The 21,993-nt window shown below is 39.6% G+C and overlaps 1 protein-coding gene across 1 annotated transcript in view; it reads left to right on the top strand.

Annotated features, from left to right (window-relative positions):
- The window catches only part of LOC139686162 (diencephalon/mesencephalon homeobox protein 1-like), a 188,581-nt gene that overhangs the window by 127,376 nt on the left and 39,212 nt on the right, over nucleotides 1-21,993 (top strand). The window contains exon 6 of the mRNA XM_071583346.1: nucleotides 3,383-3,585. Coding sequence (XP_071439447.1) covers nucleotides 3,383-3,585 — 203 coding nt within the window. The remainder of the gene's footprint in view (nucleotides 1-3,382; nucleotides 3,586-21,993) is intronic.

Raw genomic sequence — 21,993 nt, 5'->3', positions numbered from 1 at the left:
GCTAGATACTTGGTGAATCCACGAAAATGTTTACTTTTTTCCAGAGAGACGGGGTAAAAGTTAATCCCCCACTTAGAACTCTCGAGTTAAATGTATGCGGTGATTAAATAGTGAGTCTGAGGAAAGTACAAAGTGAAATAATCAAGCTGTGGAAGCGATCTCACAGATCAGCAGCAGCAAAACAAAAATATTCTTTTCTTCCAGTGATTATAACGCTTGTGATTTAATACTGCGGGTAAATTTAGCTTCACACATTCCATTTTGACTCCATTTGAAGTGTACAATTAAGGGACGCCTTGTTTCCCACTAATGATTTGAAATTTTTACGAATCCACTTAGAGCAGGCAACGTTTCACATCTATCCTAATAGGCCGTAGAAAATCATCGTAAATTCTTGGATGATTAGCGATTTAAGATGCAAAGGACCAAAACTATTTTAACATTGACCACTCCATTTCTTTGAGCTAATTTGTTTTTACTTTCATGTAGAAAGTCCTCACGAGGAGTTGCCAAATTTTAGGTGGAGTTGGGACAAATGCATCTCATAGACTTAGTTTGATTTTTTAATAAAATTAAAATAAATAATTGCCTAAAATCAGTGTTCAATGAATGCAATGTATTTCTTATGTATGAATATGATTGTTATTAATAATATTCTACCTTTTAAAGAAGGTGTTGGTAGTTAGGTAGGTAGGTTAAGTGGGACTGAAAAACGACAAATTTATTTGCCTCTCTAAAAACAACCTGACATCCATCAGTGCAATAAACCTTTCTTCAATCAGGCATACTTTCTCCCTTCCTTCCATAAATCCGTCGAACATACCCATCTTACTCCTTAAATCCTTCCAGACTTGCCTTGGGTTCTACCCTCTATCATATTCTTCAACATTGAATCGCCAATCAAAACGTTCGTATCTATCATCCTTACCCCCTTTGAATCTCTCACAACAGTACCATTTCCTTCAGAAGTACACCATTTGTTTTCCTCTGTAGCCATTTCACTTTTTAAATCCTCCTGCACACCAATATTTTAAAATCTCCAATCTCCCCGCTCCACAATAACGTTTCAATAATCTTTTCTGAAAACATACTAACTTAATGTCTCTTTTATCAACTCTCCGAAAGATACTTTGCCTAGCGCAATTCTCATTCCTCTGCCCCTACTGCTTTGACCATCTTGGTCCAAAACAAAGCCTGGGTATGTAAAATGTTTCTTCTACACTAGTTTTTGCTTTCCTATTTTAATATTCATCACAGCCATGAGCTTTGTCGGCAACCATAATAATTCTTTGGATTACATTGACTCTCATTCCATACCTATCAAACTAATTATTTAATCCGGTCAGTAATACTTGTAACTCCTTCGCAGACAGACTACACTAAAAATTGCTCATCGGCTAATCTAATTGATTTTATGAATTCCCCCCCTCCATTCATTTATATCCACAGTTACTCTCTTTTACCATTCCCTTCCCCTATAAGTTAAAAAGTACGATAGTAAATGGATAACCGTTAATAATACCTTTTTCTTACACTAACCAGCTCCACTCTCCATCTTCCACTCATATAAGATATGCACAGGTTACTTTTAGTGCCCATTCCTCCAATCTAATCCTATTTCCTGCAATACATTCATTAATTATACCCAATTATTCTACAGAAAGCCTTCTCGAATTATGTGATGCAAAAAAAATATCTTTATTGTATTCCACGTTCCTCTCAATCAATGACCTAATTAATGCAATAGCAACACGCGTGCCTCTCCCATTTCTGAACCCTAACTCATCATCCCCTATTATTTTCCCGCCTCTCTATTTTATTTTTATGATCCTAATCTGTCTACGAAATAAAACTTATTTTTCATAGTTTTCAAATATGGCTGCCTTTTCGTTTTTGGGATGGGAAAAAACAGATCAGACGAACTTCTTGCCCAATTCCTCCCCCAACCAAGCTACGACTTACCGCGTTCCTTTCACGTTCTCCTTAATCCTGAAGTAGTTGCGCAGGAATTTTATCTATTCCCACGAAGATTTTCAACTCCAATCCTTTTAGGCCATTTCTGTCTCTGAATCCGGTATACCTGGATCTATGCTAGCGCCATATAAAACTGAAGATGAATAAAAACAAAAATTGTTCAATATATAACAATAAAGGTGAAATAAGTTTTTTAATTAATTAAACTAAAATAATAATAACAATAAATAGCACTTACACACACACACATATATATATATATGTATGTGTGTGTGTGTGTGTGTGTTTATAATTGGACGGCACAATAGAACACAAATAAAATAGTAACACTTAAAAGGACACTCACATTGTATATTGTTTAAGCTTTCGGCCTTCTTCAAGTAAGACTCTGACTAAGAGTCTTACTTGAAGAAGGCCTCGGAGAAGGCCGAAAGTTTAAACAATCTACAATGCGAGTTTCCTTTTGAGTGTTACTCTTTTATTTGTGTTCTATTGTGCCGTCCAAATATTATACTGCTCGTGTGAGTGTTTCTATATCATCGATATATATATATATATATATATATATATATATATATATATATATATATATATATATATATATATATATATATAGTTAAACAAGTCAATTACATCGCATAAAAGTAACATCCTTTTCATTATAAGTAGTAAAAAGTATAAGTGATCCTATTTAACCCTAAATTTTTTCTTACGCGCAGTTTGTCAATGCCATTGGACTTGCATTTTTGCATGCTTGCTTCACTTTCCAATTTTTATGACTTACTTTCAGCCTATTGGGAGCGAAAAACGGTTCAATATTCAAAGTTCAATATTTACTTTATCCTACACAAATTGCTTCACTTCTCCAATGAATTCTCATTCCTTTAAAATTACACGTTTGAATGATTGAATAAAAGTAAAAGGAACTGAGAAACCTCTAAATATTCTCTTATGCACCAGCTGATAATCTTCTCATATGAATGATTTAGAACCAGTTTTCTCTGCTCACCTCATTTCCTCAAATACATTTATTAAATGTTTCATTGTCTCAATGGGTACCCATAAAATACCAATGAAAATATCCAACCAAATTTGTGCTATTTGGCATTTTGTAAGATTTTTAATTCTACGGTCAGTCGCTAAACTCAGTGTACAGATCTCTACATTACCATCGTATACCATTGTTGACCTCGCAACACTACCATTTCACCGATATTGTTTGGAATATGGGCCATTTGAGGGCGCCCGGAATACCGGCTCTCGATATGGCTTCGACACTTTGAGCCCTCAAGGAAGAATTGATCCTTCCTTTGGACAACCTCGCCCTCCCGTTGACCACCCCGCGTGCTCCAAGGGTGCGTGGATGGCCGATGTTGTTGGCTTTACGTGGACGGTCTCGCTGTTGCAGGTGGAGGCGGCGTCGGAGGCGAAGGAATGCCTGGGCGGCGTGGAGACAGCGGCCGAGGGCAGCGTGGCCGAGGAGAGTGAGGCGGAAGGCGGAGGGGCGAGCGAGGAGGACGAGGGCCCGAAGGACGAGGAGGACGAGGAAGAGAAGGAGGGAGGAGTGCCCAGGCATACACCTCGCAGGGCCCCACACACCCTCGCCAACAGGTAAAATCACCAAAAAAAACTATTTCCTCCACCCCGCACCCCGGAATTAAAACCTCGTCTCACGTGGAGGAGCAGTTTATAATTATATCGCGTGGATCGGGATAGTGCAGTGGTGAATTTACTCTCTTATCACCCAGGGAACCTGGATTCGAATCCTGGAAGAGGCAGATTTTTTCCAGTGGTATCCCGATCCCTACTTGAGGTGCTTTATGAAAAGCACTTTAAGTGTGAGTACGCCGTCCGTCGGATGGAACGTTAAACTGTGGACTCCTTGGCGCCTATCGTTATGAGTAGGCTAATCCCAACGCCTGGTTTCTTACCTGCTTTCCCATTCATTCCTAATGGAGCAAATGACCTCAGCTTCCGGTCGTCTACCCTAAATATACAATAAGATCGTGCGAAAAATTATCTGATGCCGTAACTACGGTAATTAACCGAATGTTGGCTTTGACATGTAAGGATAGAGTTAGCTCACGAGAAATCTTTGGTCACTCGAATGCGACGTCAAAGGGGGGGGGGGTTGCACTGCGTGGAAACGGTCGAGAAAAGGGACGGATGGGAATGTGAGCGTATGGCAGACGGGGTAGTCAAAATATCAGTTTAGAGCCAGAGATGGAATACCTATATTGCGGTGCTATTCAAAACACCGTGGAGTATGTACAACCCCTACACTCCCTACCGCTCGCACGCCAGGGGGTTGTGGACTGGATGGCTTCGCGCGATGGGCCATAAATGTTAATTTAACTACAAAAATTAAAAAATTGTATCATTTTTAATTAAAAACGAATTCCATATTTGTGATTAACAAATTATTTTGACCCCAGAGTGCACGAAATCCTATTCATTTTCAGAATCATGGTTTAATATATTCTGGTGGAAAATCACGGCGACATGAGATCATTCGTCGTTATTGGCAAATTATACGCTGCCCTTTATTCCACAAAATTTTATTCGGAATGTCAGTCTGTTAGGCTTCTTTTATTCATCACATTACAACTTGATCCCGTATTCGGTACTGTTACATCAAGTTGCATCAGGCATTAAATTATGGAATTATATGAGGTCAAATTAATCAGTACGTGGTCTGTATAAAACTTTTCGGGAAGAATTTCAGAAAAATAGATTTATTTCTGACATTGCTACAATGCCTCAAAATTCTTCAAAGTACATCATATGAGCGTCTACACACTTTTCCGTCGTTTTTCAACGACGAAGGAAATTTCCACGAACTCCCAAGTAGGTGGCTTCCGGAAGGTCCTCAAGGATACGCCTGCAAGCTTGTTTGACGGCCCCACGGGTCCCATGGTGGTGTCTTTTGAGGGAGGATCTCACTTTTGGGAATAGGAAATAGTCTACTGGTGCCATGACGGCACTGTATGGGGCTTGCGGAATCATCGTGATGCCGTTTTTCGACTTCGGTTACCTTGAAGTCTCAAGCCCTCAAGACCTTCGAGACGAGTTTAGCGCAGATCATTGGCATCGCCAAATTTTCAGTGATAATGGTGTTTACTGTCATCTTATCAATGCCAATACGATCTGCGATCATGCTTACACTTAACCGACGGTCTGCATTCAGCATATTACGCACACTTCAGGAAAATATTGTTACCGATACTTTTTTTACAAACCTTGTAGATAGCCGGGAGTATGAATACAAAATTTATTTTCAAATAATACCAAAGAAAAAAATCATTATATCATTGTAAGTACAAGTCCGCTTGTGAATAATGGTACAGGGATCACCAAGCCGTAACAACCACCTGGCGTACGCAGGGAGGAATTAATACTGGTCACACCACCCTCCCTCCCTCCTGCCCACCTCCGCGTTGTGTCACGACATAACCGGAGGCAGAATGAGCGGCACGTTTCTAAGTTGGCTGAGAAGACATATGCATACATATACGCCGAAGACATATACAAGAAGACATACACTTGTACTTGGGATCATTGTAAACAATGGTCAATTGGCATTACCTTTTATCGCAGAGAACCGATTAATTTATGCTGTAAGTTGTACTTACAGCATAGAGTAATTTACTAAGCAGATAAGCCTCGTTGCCATCTACTGCGTAGCGTCACAATCTTTTGCAGGAGTAAACTCTTTATAAACTAAGGACTCTGCATTGTGTAATTAAAAATATTCAGGTTAGGGGACAATTTTTTTTCCCTGTGCCGCCTGTCATTTACAAAGGTGTTAATGCACAAAAAATCATACACCTTGAGAGAATCTGGGGGTATCCAGAATCACCCTGAACTGATCCGGACTCAAAGGTCAATGGCCGAAGAGTCTACTCATAGAAAACCAAACCATTTTTTTGTATTTAATGTAAAATACATATTATCTTAGATTCATGCTTTTTGCTTAGCTTTAGTTGAACCATTGGCAAATACTATATGTACTTCGAATAAGCTATGACACTTGTGGCGATACACAGATAGAAAGTTCGATAGCAATAGTTTCGTTTCATCTTTAGAATTGATTACTGCTAACTTTCTATAGCTCACGCAAAACAACTTAACAAGAAAAAAAGAAGACAACGACTGAGTCTTAAAAGTTGATAACACATGCCGTTTCGTAATTAAGTTTTTGATGATTTCTGCTCAACCGAATTATAAATTGAATTAACTTTGCAGATTCCACAGGACTTTTTATTTTTTAAGGCCATGATTTCGCTGCAAGGCCACATCATCAAGTGATGGCCGTGAAAAAATGAATAGTCCAGTGGAATCTGCAAAGTTAATCTTCATTCATTTACTGTGAAAGCCTTACACCAAGTAACGCCTGAGACAGTGTCTTGCATGAATTATAAATTGCTAATCAGTTTCTTTATTTTGAAGATGAAACAAAAACTCTGATGTTGGCATTAAGTCATGAAAATTTTTAATTTGAGCTTTATTAAATTTGCATAAAAGTTAATGTTCAGATTGATTCAGATTTTTTTTAAAGAACCGATCTTCGGACCTATGTTTTGGCACAGATAATTTCCGCAGTTAACATTATATGCCATAAGCATTTATTAGATTCCAAATCTCTGAGGAGATATCGCTGCAAGGTTTTTCCCAATATCCGATACTTTAACGTGAATTCCATGTAGCAATATTATTTATAACTTCTTCAGACCATCAGAAAATTAGAACATGGTGAAAACACTTGAAATAGTATACTTTTTCATGAAATTTTGGGCTTCATCTTCAACCCATCATAACATGTATTAGTACGAAATGGTAACGCTCAATCATATATACAGGTATGTAAGTGCTGATAAATGCCTTTTTCGAATAGATGACCATCAACGGATGTCATTATTTTATGAAAAACGCTAATAAAATAATAACGCTTTAACATGAAAGCGGCAAAACGAAGTTTTCAACAAATAGTTGTTATGTGGCATATCTGCAGGTCATTAAAAGAGATTGCTAAAATTTTCATGCCGCAGTTATTTGACAAGTGCATTTTAATAGATATCTCTCTCTATGTATTACGCGTCAATTCACTTGGACTTAAAGAATGGAATATGTACGTGGAATTATCGGAAAGAGATAGTTATAAATATAAAAGGAAAAGCATTGAGTAAAAAGAGGCCATATGAAACATGAGAAAAATATTCTTAGACATTAATAATGGGAAATTATACTTGACACAAATGATATTGCCGTTAATTCGCTCAATATGAAACTATAAACTCATGATTACATCTGATCATTTAGTCCACCAACTTTCTCGATATCCTCCCATTAATTTAGGGCAAAAAATACGCTGTGGTAAAAAATATATTTTTTCTATTTCTAATATATTTGCTATCCTTATTCAATAAATAGTTATCATTGCTATTTTGTAGTCAATATTTAAGTTTCAAGTGATACCTTTGTGCATCCAAAATGATGGAGCACATGCAAGGGTAGGATAAGCCTGGAATAAGAATGGAATGGGCAATTTTTTTTGCTGGAAAAAATCTGGGATTTCATTTCTCCGGTACTTACAAGAAAAGTAGACAGGATATTGCGCCTTAAAAATGCCGAACATATGGGATTTTAATAAGAAGAGACTAAAGCATATTTTTATGGTATACTTCCTACATCTATTATGGGACATACTGGCAGAGTTTATCGATAAAAAAGAGCATTGATTCCGAAAGGATAAATAAATCGCTCTTTCGGTTCACGATGATTAGTGTCGGGTGATAGTAATTTTCTGGCTGTATCGATATATCCGGAGTTTTAAAAGATACTCGACAAAGTACCTCATGGAATATCAATCTCTAAGTTAAAAACCTTTAAGACGCACTGTAATGTTCCATACTATATCAGATAACTCTTAAACCGTCTCGAACAACGCGTTATTTTTGACGATACGTTTGATAAAATTTTTGTTAGGTTTTCCCTAAAGAATTAGCATAGGGTCATTTTTATTCATATTGATAATTAACGATAAAAAAAGCATAATAAGAGTGAGACTGGCCCGTTTGGTGACGACAAAATAATGCATAAAAATATCAGCAGCCGGTCCGATAATAATACGAAGGCTCCGGACGTGCTCGTAAAACTCGAAGAGTGTTGCAATTTTCTCAATTAGAAACGTCAATTAGAAATTTTTTGCATGTTTATCCGTGAACTTTTGAAAAACATTCCCGCCACTATGTTTAGACCATTCATCAATTTAGAACAAGTTTTTCAAATAAACTTGAAAAACCAGGTATTAATCTTAACAATCATCTCTCCCGGTGTAAACATAAATGGTGAATATGCAGCGAAACGAAATACGAGAAACGAGTAAAAATTAGGTTATATTAAGAAGGTAAATTCTGATATGACATACGATGAAAAAACGCAAAATTGTTGATAATACTCGCTTGATGAGACTCACCAGGAATGTTTTAAGAAATTCCACCTATAAAAAAAGTAGGTTTTGGGCTTTCTCTAACAACTGCTATGTTCTAGGCATCGGGATGCTTTCTCTTGTTCGCCCTATATTATTTCTTTAATTTATTCCTAGTTTTTGCCTGTCTACGTTCTATCTAAAAAACTTATTCCCTTCTTTCTTCCCCGCTTATCTAACATACGTACTCCCTCCCATAACAGCCTTCAACGTACCACTCCCTCCAATATATACTCCACCCACTTTTTCTGGCTTTTACGGATAATTCCTAGTAACATCCTCTCTTTGCCCTTTACTTGTAGTATTAAGTTAGTTTTGGGAATGAAAATTAAGTAGACTTAGTAAAAGAACTAGAATGCGTACACCGTAGAGTGGAGAGAGTTGTTAAAAGAAGTCCTGACAGAAGCAGTAGCGTGACTAAAAAATTTGAAGCATTTAAGTGGGAACCAATCCAGAATCATAGAATAGTGTATAGGTTGAGTATCTTTAGTAAATATGAGACATGTCCATTTTTCCAAGAATGGAACATTTTGAAAACGTCATTCAATTATTGAAGACAATGCAACACATTCTAGATCAGGGAGATATATTGCAAAGGGAATAGTTTTAATGAGTTTTTTTTCCTAGGATGCTATGAGAAAAACATCCACAACTCACATCCCCTCAACAATCAACAGAATCTTAGGCTTACCATGGACTTAATAGATTGCCTTTTCTCCTTTCCATTTCCATAGCTACGGATACCATCCTATGCTAATTACTGTTATCTGTTTTGGAAGGGTGTCGGTATTCTTTCCTTTTCTCTCGAACTTATTCATCCGTCTTTTTATTTTATTTCTTATCAACTAGACATACCTGCATTTCGAGGATTGCAAGCTATTTCTTTGCCTTCACGATTTCTCTATAAATGCTGATAGTTTCCTTTCCACGAATTAGATACTCACAAAATTTGGTAATGCATTATTTAATTAAAAATATTTTCAAGCAACAGACTTTAACTCATTGCTGCATGCTGCATGCTATGCTTATCTGGCGTTTATTTATTCCCTGACACACAAGTTTCCGGTGGCTTTCAGGTATTATATAGATGTATTTCATTTGAACTCGTCGCACACCTAGTTAGGCATCCTCATTTGATATCCGCCAAGGTTTTCATTAGAGTCCATTCATTTCATTCCTAAGCTAAGTACGTCCTGATAAACTGTGAATCAGTGAGATTCAAGCAAGGCAAATGGCGTATCCATGCACACTTGAGTACCAGGTCGTTGAAAAGTAAACTGAGTTATTTATTTAACAAATAATCCTAAAACTATCAAATTGGCCACATTGTATTCCCAGCAGAAGGTAGTGATCATTAAAATAAATAAATAATTGTTTAAAAACCATGGTACATTTCTTTACTCGATGACCGGGGATGAAAGAGTAAGACATCGTATTTTGTAACGCTGTATACTGCCAAAATGATTCGAATTTCCAATGGCCTTAAAATTTTAGCTGAGTCAGAATTGAAAGATTCGTCATTTTTGTTTGCTGAACACAATCCGCTATGCAGAAACTCTAAAGATGGCATACTGGCAGACTGGTTAGGGAAGCTCAGCTCCCCTAAGTGTCGAGGGGCGAAGAGATTATCCACCCCAGCAAACCCCAAATGAACCGGCAGCATGCCATCGTGGGCAACGGGGGGGAAGAATCTGTTCCTTAGGTGGCAGATGAAGTGGATTTTACCGAATAACAGGCAAAGAGAGTCGACAGGAATACCCGGAAATCCTCCAGGAGTTGCACCAAATAAATCATTGCTAATTTTAATCTAAGTAGCAGGTACCTTGTCATTCCAAAAATAATTTCCTGCATCAAGGAGTTTTCCAGATTTTTTATGATAAAAACGAAACTTCATAGCACACAATGAATGAGATATATTCAGGTTATCCTAATATCTCTTCCCTTAAGCACGCATGTGTATATAGTTTATTATTTAGTTATTTGAAGCTGCACACAGAAAAATCACCGTGTGGTAGGCAATGCACATGAGAATCTGCGTGATTAACAATTTCGGAGGAACAACCTGGATTATTCGTCGCGTAATGCTATGAAGGGAATAAAAGGTTTGGGTAAAATTATGTAATGATGAAGCGATAAATCGTGAAAAATAAGCTACCGGATTTTTGGAGCCAGATAAACTCGACGAGAATAGAATTAAAGATAAATGAAAAAAAATAAATTGAGTAAAAGGATAGAGATTCACTCGGGCGACCCGAGCACCCTCTAGCCCTACTCCTCCTCCTCTTGCCCCTCCACTCCCTTGCCCCTCCACAATCCTCTTGCCATCCCCCATCACACCGCCCCGCCGCTCCCTCCTCGACCCTCCCCTCCTCCGCAAACTCCTCCAGAGCCCCTCCCACACCCTCTAGGGCATCATTCCGCATGGCCAACGAGGCACGTTTCTGAATTTCTCTGCTCGTGGCCTTAAAAGTGCCCAATTAATTTTTAGCCCCTAATGGAATATGCTGGCTAATTAGCCGCCGCATTACGCGTATAATTATTTAAGATAGCTTTTCATTTCTTGCCGCGGTATAATTCTGATTTTGTGCCAATTCCAAGCACAGTTCACTCGCTCTGGCTCATGCCTACAGCGATGAAGAAATTAGGTTTAACTAATGGAATATTAAGTAACGTTCATGATGGCCAAGCCACAAATGTTATTTTACATTTCTCTACAGTTTGAATGCTTTCAGTATCACACATTAATGAGTGCATGAGTGACGTTGCCTTTACGCGACTTAATGGTAGCTTGCAATGAGTTTTCGCGTGTCATAAAAATGGCTAACGTAAATTTAATAACTATGTATCTCATTCAATAATATCCTAAATAAGCTTCCAGTTTTATTTTCTTATTATATCCGATTTTCGGCTATGGCTTAACTTTCACAAATTTGGGTAGCTTCCCCTTGTAGATGAATGCATCTAACGTTTCACATACGTAGCCTACCCAAATTTGTGAAAGTTAAGTCATAGCAGAAAATCGGATATAATAAGAAAATAAAACTGAAAGCTTATTTAGGATACGTATGTAAAACGTTAGATACATTCATCTACAAATGGCTTTCCAAAAAGAATCGACCTCGACTATCTCTCAAAAGAGAGATTTAATCTTAAATTTAACCTCACTTCAGGGAGTAAATGCCAATCGGTCTCCTCTAATGGTCTAGATACGCTAGATACTAAGTTTATCATAACAACTTTTCACAGATCTGTATCCTATAAGCTGCAAGCGATCTAATACGGCAATCAATTCAACTTCATGAGGATCCCATATGCCTTCAGCATATTTTAGATGAGGCATGACCAGCGAAATGTAAAATAAATCTCCAACGTTCTCCTTAAATTTCCTCAATACTCTCTAAAGAAATCCTAGTGTTTCCTAACCTGTCCACATATTTCGCCCAGTCAACCGTGTTTGACGGGCGTTAGGTTTAGGCCAAAGTATTTAATCGAGTCTACATTTATTATTTCGGTATTTTTGACAGTGTAGACCGTTCGGGAGGGACCAACTCATATTCCAAAAATTCTACCGCACACTTTTGAAATTTAATTTGGTCACTTGGCGCACCCACGTTGCATTCCTTTGAGGTCGTCTGTTAATGCCACTTTAATCTAAGGACTACGGATGTCTATGTCCACTACTGTGTGGTGGTCAAACATGTATTTGTTAACATAAATTGTGGAGTTAATACCGTTCACATAAAGAAGGAATATGAGGTTCTATGAAACTTCACTGGGTAGAATCTGATTTACCCTTGACTGCATTTGAGGATACATCATCTATGTTTACCTTTTGAACACGAAGTTTCAAAAAACCAATAATTTAGCCAAATATATTTTTATGTCCCTTTATCCCGAACTATCTGTCCCCTTTTACATGAATAATACCTGTAAGTGCAAATTGTGTTTCGCGGAATTTTGTATCTCTGAAACCGTGCTAGTTTTTTATCAATAACTCCTGACTATCGAGAGATGCGTATTTAATTTTAACTTTCATTATACGAGTACGAGAAGGATAGATCAGTTATTACTTAGTTATACCCTGTAGTCGAATTTTAAAATAGATTTTACATTTAATATATTCTAGTCTTTGGATGCCTTGTGGATTAGCAGGGACTTCTTAAATTTGACAAGTTTCATTTGAAAATAATAACATAGAAAGTGTTTGGTGCACCTTAATACGGACCAATCAACCCAACATAAATTTATGCTCTTTCTACAGACCTCCAGACTCAGATTTGAAAACACTTCACACCCTCAACGATCAAATTTACAATTTTACACGTAAATATAATAACAGCATAAACATAATTGGTGGCGACTTTAATCTCCCTGGTATAGATTGGGACAACAATATCGTTAAATCTGGGACCCGCGATCGCGAATCTTGCAAATCCATGATAAAATTGGTGCAAAGAAACTCCCTCCATCAAGCAGTACGCATGCCCACCCGTGGAAAGAACATATTGGATCTATTTCTTACAAACACGCCTGAACGTATTATTAGTGTATCAACTGATGAGGGCTTGAGTGACCATAGAGCAATTAATGTCCACTTGGACATAGAAATAAAAATGATTGTTAAACCAAAAAGAAAAATTTATAATTACCACAAAGCAGACTTTGAATCTTTTGCCAATCAATTAAACTCTCAACTACCCGAGTTCAAAACCCGCTTAAGTCATGTCAACGTGGAAGAAACTTGGACAGAATTTGTCAATATCATGCAAAAAGGAATCGTAGATTTCATACCTATAAAATACGTTAAAGCAAATCGCGACCCCAGGTGGTACAATAAAGACGTTAGAAAAGCCCTTCGAAAGCAGAGAATGCTACACTCTAGGGTAAAGAGGGCAGGCGTGAACACATCATCCCCTGAGAATAAACAATTATGGGACACATATAGATCCTCTAAAATTGAAACCAAAACAAAATTACGTAGCGCTTTACTGGACTTTAAACGCAAAGTACTTTGCGAGCACTTGGACACTGACCCCAAAGCTTTCTGGTCATATGTTAGGGAAGTAAATGGGAGTAAACAAACCGTGGCTTGCTTAAGGGATGGTAGCAATATAATTCATACAGACAGTGAGGGTAAAGCTAACATCCTAAATTCATTCTTCCAAAGCGTTTTCTCGAATGATGTTGCCACCGCATATCTCCAAGAAACAATGCATACTCCACCCATGGAAAAAATAACAGTGGACCAACAAGGAATTCTAAAATTGCTTAACGAGATTAAACCCAACAAATCCCCGGGTCCCGAAAATATACCAGCTAGGGTGATAAAACATTTAGCTCCAAACATTGCCCCGTACCTTGAATTTATATTTAAAAAATCCCTCACAGAGTGCAAAGTACCCAAGATTTGGAAAACCGCGCAAATAACGCCTATTTTTAAAGGTGGTGACAGGGAGGATCCCAGTAATTACAGACCTATATCTCTCACTTCTATCTGTTGCAAAATCTTAGAGCACATAATTGTCAGTTCAATAATGAGACACCTTGACAATATTAACTTTTTAAGTGACAATCAACACGGATTCAGGAAAACTCGCTCCTGCGAAACCCAATTAGGATTATTTACACATGATTTACTTTTATCGGGTGAGAGAGGTAGGCAAGTGGATGCCATCTTCTTAGATTTTCAAAAGGCATTTGATAAGGTCCCACATGGTAAACTCATTCATAAATTAAAGGCCGCGGGTATAAATAAGGGCGCCATAAGTTGGGTTAAAGATTTTCTTTCGGAGCGGGAACAGAGGGTAGTCCTTGATGGCGCGAGTTCCGACAGCGTTCGAGTCACGTCGGGGGTACCTCAGGGAAGTGTGATCGGGCCGTTGCTTTTCTTGATTTTTGTTAACGATTTGAACCGCGAAGTGAAAAGTAAAATTAGGATGTTCGCGGATGACACGGTGATCTATCGGGAGATATCTGGGGATGAGGATCGTTTTATTTTAGAGCAGGATTTAGATTGCATTACTAAATGGTGTTCTAACTGGGGATTGACTCTAAATTATAATAAATGTTCAGTGGTAAATTTCTTTAAAAGATCAACGGGATTTGCTTACAAATTATCTGGAGGTGACCTAGCAGTAGTTGATACGGTGAAATACCTAGGTGTCACATTCACAAAAGACTTAACTTGGGGGACTCACATACGTAAAGTCTGCGGTCAAGCATATAAAAAATTGGGATTCATTAGACGCATTGTCGGCAAAAGTGACTCGAAGGTCAAGGAACGTTGTTACCACGCTCTTGTAAGGCCTCATTTAGAATACGCATGCAGCGTGTGGGATCCGAGTGAAAAAGGTCTCATTCGGGAAATTGAGAAGGTTCAACGCCGGGCAGCCCGTTTTGTAAAAAATTCCTACGATAAAACGCAAAGCGTCACCGAAATGCTCATGGATTTGGGGTGGGAATCATTGGCTGAGAGACGATTCAATGCAAGATTGAAATTATTAAATAAATTTAGATCCGCATGTTTCAGCACCGAGGTATCGCAAATTATTCGTACTCCTACATACATTGGTCGCTTGGATCATGCATATAAAATTCGGGAAATAGATGCCAGAACTAGCCGACTCAAGGACTCCTTCTTCCCACGGACAATACGGGATAGCAACTGCAGGGTTATAGATAGCAAAAATTCCACTTGCCACCCTCAGCGTCTAAAAAATAATTAGTTGTATTTAAATGCATGCTCTTCCACTAACCTTATGTGTTTTGCTATAATAACCCATTCTTTCCGAATGACCTCATTCGTGTTCCGTTCATCTGTTTTTAAGTTTCCCTTTCAATCCCTCGTCCCTCTCCGCGGGGGCAAATTCCTGCTACCTGCAACGTTGGGTCGCATTCCCTGCCAATTAGAGACTCTTTGGGGGTAGAGTGTTTCGTGGTGCATTTTCATGTGGTAGTGATGTTTCAATTTCTTGCTTGTTGTGTCCTGGCTTCCGTGTTGTAGAATGTCTTTCGTGCTGCATCATGGGGTGCAGTTTTTTAGTTGTTTTGCGGTATATGTGTTTGCATGAGTATTGGATGAAGGGATTTTTGCATGAGTGTGTGCGCTGCTGTGGGTGTAATTTTCCGTGTTTTTTTTTTTTTAGCATGTGGTATTTTTCTCTGTTACGGTTGGTAACCTAACACCCCCCGCCACACGCCCTTGCGGCGGCTTGCGGGGTATTATGTAGATGTAGATGTAGATGTAAATATGAAATCAAGATGTGGGGCAGTTTTCGAAGTTAGACCCTTTAATATGCGAACTGGTTTTCGATCGGTCAAGGAGGTGTTGATAGAGCTAATGTTTTCAGCAAAAGTTCAACTTCATGGCGTAGTATTCCTCTCAGGTCTTCCACCGGGTGCGGGTCTCCGTCTGGGGCCAGAATTGAGATCCTCACCCGGTGGGTCTGGTGAGACCCTCAACCGGTGGAAAAACGGAGAAAAGTTTCTATAATCAATAGTCGGGAATGCACCAGACCTTACTTAATTTCTGAACTCGCATCTAGGTATAAATCTTAGGCTATATATATGCCTTCTGATTGTATCCTCTGTGTCCTTAAAGAGCTGATTACGTGGGATAATAGGAGCCTAGATGAATTGTGATATGCTATTAAAAGACAACGCATTTCATTTTATTTACCGAAGGGAAAAAATACGGAAATTAGCATTTTTCAGCATTTCAGCGAGGTAGGTTTTTATGCGTGTGAGTATCAAATTTAACATGAATTAATAAAGTTGAGTTCATTCAAATACATTTACGGGAATCGTCTCAAATTTAATGCATATTACCAGTTTAAATCCCATTTTAATTTCATATGCTTGAAGCATATAAAATCTAAGCTAACACTTGCATGTCCATCGGGTATTTTGCATGTGATGGTTAAGGCTCATACATATTTAACTTGTCTAAGGTATACCAGTAATTCGTATTTCACATGATCTTTTGTAACCGGCACGTGTTTGCGAAGACTTTATTTGCACTGAACAAATTCACTCACAGATAGGGCTGTGAGCGAGTGAAAAACTGCGCTTTGTAAGTGATTTAGAGATTAGAATTACTCGCTTACTCGGAAAGGCCTTCGGAATAGAAACATTAATTCAGTTATTAGGCTCAAAAACAATATTTTTAAACTCAAATTTGAAAAATATAATGCACCAAATATTTACTAACGCCGAATTGCTTTGGCCTCTCTACCTCTCATTTCAAATACCGTTGTCCCAATACCTCTTTTTGTTCTCTATTCCATTTCTGTTTATTTTTTATTGGCATTTGTCATGTATTATTTCATACAACATCAACCTATGTACCTCAAATCTAAGCTTGTTCACCAGCACTACGCCCCTCAATCGATGAAAATAAATGGAAAGTTATGTCTCAATGACCACTAAGTTGGTGCCAATGGGAGATTTTGATTCAGTCGGAAAATGGAATGGATTTTACCGTCAAAATTTAGAAGTTTATGTAACCAGACCGCAGCTCATTGATTTTTTTCCCTCTCCCTCCTTGGGAGAGATATAAATCGTCATCTCCAACTAATTCGCCTTACAAACGCAAAACGATTCAAATCCACTCCTAAAAAATGATTGCAAAAATCAGATAAATGTTGCATGCAACATTTTTATTGCTTGTTTATTCTGAATCAGCCAAATAGGAGCGAAGAATTAGTTCTCAAAAGATATCTAACAGTTTCAGGCTTAACTTGGTGGAATTCTTTCATGGTGAGGTGAAAGAAAGAGAAAAAACAACTTTGCACTTCCACACACTTTTTTAATATAACACTATTATACACTACAGTGTTATATTAAAAAAGTGTGTGGAAGTGCAAAGTTGTTTTTTCTCTTTCTTTCACCTCACCTCAAAAGATATGTTTGTAAAAATCAATCTTGTACTAGCGAAAAATAATAAAGAGATCTCGTAAAGAGAATAATCCACGGCTCTAACCTGCTCGGAGGATATCGGCAGCTGGCATCCCAGCACACACGAATACTCTGAAAGTAGCACATACACGCGTACGTGCTCACTAAAGCAGTGTCGACTCCGGGTGATAATGGACCAAAACGAAACATTTAATTTGGGGGAAAGAGTGGAGAATAAACCATAATATAATCATCCCATAAGTTAGGAAAAACCGGATTTAACCGCCCAAGTGCAATGAATGGGGTATCCTTAAATTCTGGGGGACGGGAGTATGGGACATAAATCCCGCCACTGGAACGCGACGAAACTTCGCCAAAGTGTAAACCAATCCCCCCGTTGCGACGTAAACGCTTCCTCTCGCCCGAAAGATACGACCGAAGATGCGGCCAAAAACTCGTGGAGCATCCAGCGACAAAAATGATGCTCCCACCATTGATCCCCCCACCCTCCGCCCCACCCACACTCCGCCCCTCACCATTCCCCCTCCTCCATCCAGACTTCTACCCCCTCCCCTCTAATCCGCCGCCCTCCGAGCCGGCGGCACCCTCCTACTCCCCCCACCCACCTTGGCCGCCCACTCGGCTATCGATCCACGGCCGCCCGCCCTGCATCTGCCGCCCCTCCCGGCGGCCCGGCTCCCCCGCCGCGCCCCTCCCCGTGTTTCCCCCCTGGGTCCACACCCGACCCCTACCAACAATTCCCTCCTCGCACCCCCACCCTGGCCACTTGCCATCTCGCCCTCTCGCGCTGTGGCTTAGGCGAGAGCCGCCTCCTCCTGCTGCGCCGCAATTTTAATCTCTGCGGTCTCTTCATCCTCACCCCGTAATCCCATTCCTGCCCCTCCTCCCTCTCGCCCTCTCCCAGCCGTCCACCTCCGCACCCACTCCCCCCCCTTATCAATCGGCTCCCCCCCCTCCACACCCTCATCCGCCCAACCCGAAGCCTTGCCCCCATCCAAAAAGCCCCCTCCCACTTTTCACTTCCGTTATTAGACTTCGAGTCATCGCTCCACGATTACATTCCCGCGGGTGGGAAGTGGTCGGGATCGGGACGGGGTGGGTGAGGGGGGAGGAAAGCGAGGGGGCGCAGCGGGTGGGGTGCGGTAGGGAAGGGGATGAGGTGGCCCGGGAGATAGTTCGAGTCCGCGCGACGGATGCCCACCGGGGGCCCCTCCGTGCCATCCCAACCGCCCACTTCTCTCCCTCCAAACGGCACCCGGGCTCCCCTTCCCCCTTGCCGCGCGGGAGTCGCTGGGGCGTGGGGTCCTCGAAATTTTCCTTCCGATCTTTTTTATATTTATGACCCACGAGGTGGCGCGGGGTGGCGGACGGTCGAGAGGGCGGCCCGCCCCGGGCTTCGAAATCCCTGCGGAATGAACGAGTTTTTTTTCTTCGGGAGAGACTATCCTTCAATATATAGAGTACTTTGGAGTGGTCGCCTGGGAAGCTTTAAAAAGAAACTCTTGATGGAATTTGTCGAGTTTATGTTCTCAGGCCATGTATTAGGCTTAGAGTCGACTGCGATGCCATAATTTTTCGTTGACAATATGTGATGGTGTTTTTCAAAGTGGGATGAGAAGAGTGTATGATCATTATGAATTGAAGCATCATGTTTTGCACAATTTCTTTACAAGTTTAAGGCACATTTCACGGTAAAATGCAGTTGTATCAATGATACTATTCCATAAAACCGAGCTCCACGGATGGCCATTTAGGAATCCTGGCGTAATCGGCGATTGTAATAATTTTGATTAATTGTAAACAAATAAATCATAATTCTCATTTCCTTTTAAACTTCTTTGAATATTATACCGTAATAAACGAGCAGGAAATTATTATAGATTAAGCAACAAATTAATGTATGCATTACTGAGTGTTACCCGAACGTTGAGCACATAACAGCAGTTTAAGGACGCTGGCTAACATATAAAGAAATTGGAAAAATTCATCAGATACATCGCCTCCAATACAGTTAAACAAAAACCATATAAGTGTATCCCAATAAGTTGGTATAATGTGTCTATAATGTTTATGAGATGTGGCTATTTCTCATTCCGACGGTTATTATATTCATATATCCTGAAACAATTGGCATCAATAATAGGGTGTAGAAGGAATGAAGCGATTCTGCCATGTAATTTTTCGCCGGAAAGATCACTTCCGCTGTGGTGAAATTCAATGAAACTCTGTAGTACTCTCGTTCTTTGATAAGTCTTCCATCATTTCACCCTCGAAGACAGGCATTCCTAAATATAATAACAAATATGTCACAAATATGTGCCGCTAAAGAATTAAAAACCTGTAATTCTATTGCAGTGACATAAATTATTTGCACACCTCCCATAGTTATGCGGAATCATATCCTCAGTGAAAACATTAATTCGATCGTTGGGCGATATTTTTACAATGTGTAAGTGAATTTAAATAATTTTCTTGTGAGAGTCTGGTATGCGGAGGTTTTTTTATTCCCTTATCTTTTTTCAGGAATCTTCCAAAAACATTTCTTTCGTAATTCATTGGGATAATTTGCAGACAGTCTTGGCAGACAAAATAGACAGAAATAAGTACTTTTAAGGAGACAATGGTAACTATTTTTCAGATTTAAAATATAATTTCAGATATTCGTTTTTTTCTGTCCACTCCCTCGCAACCATTCGATGGTTTAGAATATATTTTGTCTTTCTCTTGTAGATTATTCTGTGACGTTTACTTTGCCACATTTTTATGATACCCTTCGCCTTGACAAGCTAGTTCAGTCCAATTTATCAGGCATCACAAACTGCATTTCAGAATCTGACCCTGAAAGCAAAATCAATTATGTAAAAATAGCATAGTAAAAAGACAAGTTATTACAAAAATCAGTCTAAACGGAAGACTACGCCTGTTATGCTCTTTGGTTGCACCAATATTTTTTTACAGGTGTCTGTCTCAAAATAATCTCAAAGTGAACTCAACCTCATGCCATTATAATGAAGGGAAGGTAAGAGGATTTTCAGCTAAATGAAAATCGCCCGTTACCACGGATTAAAGTCTTAAACTTAGCTCGGCTGGATAATTTCCGGACGTAGCATTCATTCCGGAATCAGTGCAATGTGATTAATAGAAGAAGTTCCATCAATTTCCAGAAAAAATGAGATATTATAGCACTAGAACAAATGTAAAACAACCATTTCTTCATTCCACTTCCTCTTCGTAGATGACACACGCAAGGGGTATCCCGCCCTCCCTTCTTAACAATAATGAACGAGAATCAATGTGAGAAGACAAATTGACACCCTGCAGAAAGAGAGGGCAAATAACTTGATTCTGATTAGGGTGCATAAAATCGTTACACTTAAGTATTTAACCATCTTCAATAGAGACAATTCTCCGGATGCTTGAGCGAAGCACTTCACCGATTCAACTCTTTAAAACGCAAAGAACTGAACTGAAGATCCCCTCACCCCTCCGGATAAGAAGCAACAAACACAACGCAACATTGTCCTGTGGGCAAAGAGTATTGGGTAAACATGTGGACATAGCGACGAAATTTTCTAGGGGGGTTGGAGGCGATTAGGGTTGGTTTCAGGAAATGAAGGGCACTTCACACCGGCTGAATGGTGAAGGGGCATACTCCCCCGAGTCCCCTTCCGCAGATAGCTGTGGGGGTGGGGGCAGGGGGGAGGCGGTGCAATGAGGCATGAGTGCATTCATTCCCGGTCCCTTTGTTGTAGAGAGTTCCCTATTCGTCGTGGCGGGGAGGTGGGAAAGGAGTGGCTCGGGAGGGTTGGGGGCAGTTTTCTCCATTATCCGACCATCCTCCACCACCAAAACGGGAGGTTAAGGGGGAAGGGAGGGGGATCGCGTCATTTCGTTGGCAAGCTATAGTCACCCGCTCAATTCCCACAAATTCGCATTTTGCCAATACAGTGCTTATTAACGTCGGTAATAATTCACGACGATTCTATACTCTATCAGGCACGAAAACTGATTTGATTCCCTTGAAATACAGAAACTCGCCGAATTATTCATGGGAGTTTAATCTCCGGTCAACCGAAATTATGTGAAACGAAGCATAAGACTCGGAAGCATGACAATTTAGAACGTCTATTAATTAAGAGCACCGCACAAAATATTAATTACTCCAACAATTATATCTTGAAAATTTGGGGTAAATATCACACGAGTCTAAATACGTTTTCCTGAATGCTCTTGCAGTCAAAGAAATCATGATTCTTCGCCGCTAAATATATTTAGAGTTTTCTGCCTTTGTGAATGCCAACTGCTCACGCGAGATTGCTGGAGAAAAAACATCAAATTTTCAATGCGTTAGAAATGAATATGAATAAGTATGAAATAATGTGGCTCCGAATCGGGTTATCTTTATCTGAATGGCCTTCAAAAGATACTTCCGAAGATCACAGCCCGTTTCCAGCGTTTATTTTCCTGCAGCTTGGATGTAATTTGTGGAGCACCAATCCATCATCCAAGTGAAGATGACACAGAGGTAATGGATGCGTGGATATGTAATGGATATGGTATTCCGTTGATGATTAAATTTTCATTAGTGTGAGTTTCACTTACAGGTGCACGAAATT

Source organism: Hetaerina americana, unplaced genomic scaffold, assembly GCF_022747635.1.
Source record: "Hetaerina americana unplaced genomic scaffold, ioHetAmer1.1.p SCAF_13, whole genome shotgun sequence".
NCBI lineage: Eukaryota > Metazoa > Arthropoda > Insecta > Odonata > Calopterygidae > Hetaerina > Hetaerina americana.
This window is presented reverse-complemented; position numbering and strand designations above follow the sequence as displayed.